The sequence below is a fragment of the Procambarus clarkii genome, chromosome 2 (genome assembly GCF_040958095.1).
Source record: "Procambarus clarkii isolate CNS0578487 chromosome 2, FALCON_Pclarkii_2.0, whole genome shotgun sequence".
NCBI lineage: Eukaryota > Metazoa > Arthropoda > Malacostraca > Decapoda > Cambaridae > Procambarus > Procambarus clarkii.
Window position 1 is genome coordinate 55,043,779 of NC_091151.1, and position 1,956 is coordinate 55,045,734.

The following is a 1,956-nucleotide window of genomic DNA, read 5'->3' on the forward strand; positions in this document are numbered from 1 at the left end:
GACGTCTGACATCAGGCACCTGTGTAAAAATGTCGTCAACATACCTGCAGTATATGTTAGGTTTCAAGTCCATGTCAACTAAGACCTTCTGCTCGATGGTACCCATGTAGAAGTTCGCAAACAGGACACCTAGGGAAGAACCCATGGCGACCCCATCTACTTGCTTATACTTGTGCCCATTTGGGCTCAAGAAGGGTGCCTCTTTAGTACAAGCTTGGAGTAGGTTCCTTATAACGTTTTCTGGTATGTCAAGAGGAGTACAAGCCGGATCACGATACACTCTGTCCGCTATCATCAGCTCTGTCCGCTATCATCTGTCCGGGATGATTAAAGGCATTGGCTAACTACTGCAACTTTGGTGGTCAATTTGACTGTCGCGTGAGGGCCCAATTGTTCATGGCAGTAGAAAATGAGATATTTTTCCGTAACCTGGTGGCGGAAAACTTATATTTACAATCGATGACTTCATGGACAGTGCTAGAGAAGTATTTGAACCTGGAAAGGGCACTCGAAGGTACGAAATCTACTACTCAAGAGATTATGGCCGTACAGGGCAAGACAAGATGTAAACACTGTGGAATGGAATGGAATGATCAGGAGAAGGTGCCAAACCATTATGACTATATAGCACTGGGAAGGGATCAGGATAAGGATTTGGGATGGGACCGTGGGACAGGGGGGTGGAAGGGAGAGGAATGGGGTACAACCACTTGGACGGTCGGGGATTGAACGCCGACCTGCAGGAAGCGAGATCATCCCGCTACCATCCACTCCAAGTAGTTGGGCCTTGGGTACAATCACAGTAGTGGCAATTGCACGGTTTAGGACTACATATGCAACTTTTGTGAAAAGAAAGGGTACTTGAGGTAAGTGTGCAGAGAACACTTGAAAACAAATTACAAGGCCATGGAGAGGAGACGACCCGGGAATACTGGAAGAAGTGGTAACGGTACTGTGGTCAATGCAGTAGTGAAAGGTAACGGTACTGTGGTCAATGCAGTAGTGAAAGGTAACGGTACTGTGGTCAAGGCAGTAGTGAAAGGTAACGGTACTGTGGTCAATGCAGTAGTGAAAGGTAACGGTACTGTGGTCAATGCAGTAGTGAAAGGTAACGGTACTGTGGTCAATGCAGTAGTGAAAGGTAACGGTACTGTGGTCAAGGCAGTAGTGAAAGGTAACGGTACTGTGGTCAAGGCAGTAGTGAAAGGTATCGGTACTGTGGTCAATGCAGTAGTGAAAGGTAACGGTACTGTGGTCAAGGCAGTAGTGGAAGGTAACGGTACTGTGGTCAATGCAGTAGTGAAAGGTAACGGTACTGTGGTCAAGGCAGTAGTGGAAGGTAACGGTACTGTGGTCAATGCAGTAGTGGAAGGTAACGGTACTGTGGTCAATGCAGTAGTGAAAGGTAACGGTACTGTGGTCAAGGCAGTAGTGGAAGGTAACGGTACTGTGGTCAAGGCAGTAGTGAAAGGTAACGGTACTGTGGTCAAGGCAGTAGTGGAAGGTAACGGTACTGTGGTCAATGCAGTAGTGGAAGGTAACGGTACTGTGGTCAAGGCAGTAGTGGAAGGTAACGGTACTGTGGTCAAGGCAGTAGATTAAGGTAACGGTACTGTGGTCAATGCAGTAGTGGAAGGTAACGGTACTGTGGTCAATGCAGTAGAGGAAGGTAACGGTACTATGGTCAAGGCAGTAGAGGAAGGTAAACCGTCTGAAGAAGCTGCAAGTGAGCAAAGCAGACAATATTCGGTGAAAGAAAAGGTATGTTCTGTGAAGTCACAAGCGGTGAATTTTGTAAGTAATGGGAAGTTAGTTCCCTTGGAACTGGACACTGGTGCTTCAGTGTCAACACTGTCTAGAGATTGGGCAGATACCGTGATATTAAATGTAAAAAACTCAGGAAAATCGTTAAGTGTATATGATAATTCACCGATTATGGTCTATGGCAAGGTGGCA

General features: G+C 46.6%; 1 protein-coding gene across 1 annotated transcript; it reads left to right on the forward strand.

Annotated features, from left to right (window-relative positions):
• The first annotated feature begins 906 nt into the window (after window positions 1-906).
• On the forward strand, window positions 907-1,602 carry LOC138366658 (microtubule-associated protein 6-like). Its single transcript, XM_069327878.1, has one exon. It carries the CDS (start codon window positions 907-909, stop codon window positions 1,600-1,602), a length of 696 nt encoding a protein of 231 aa, XP_069183979.1.
• The last annotated feature ends 354 nt before the right edge of the window (window positions 1,603-1,956 follow it).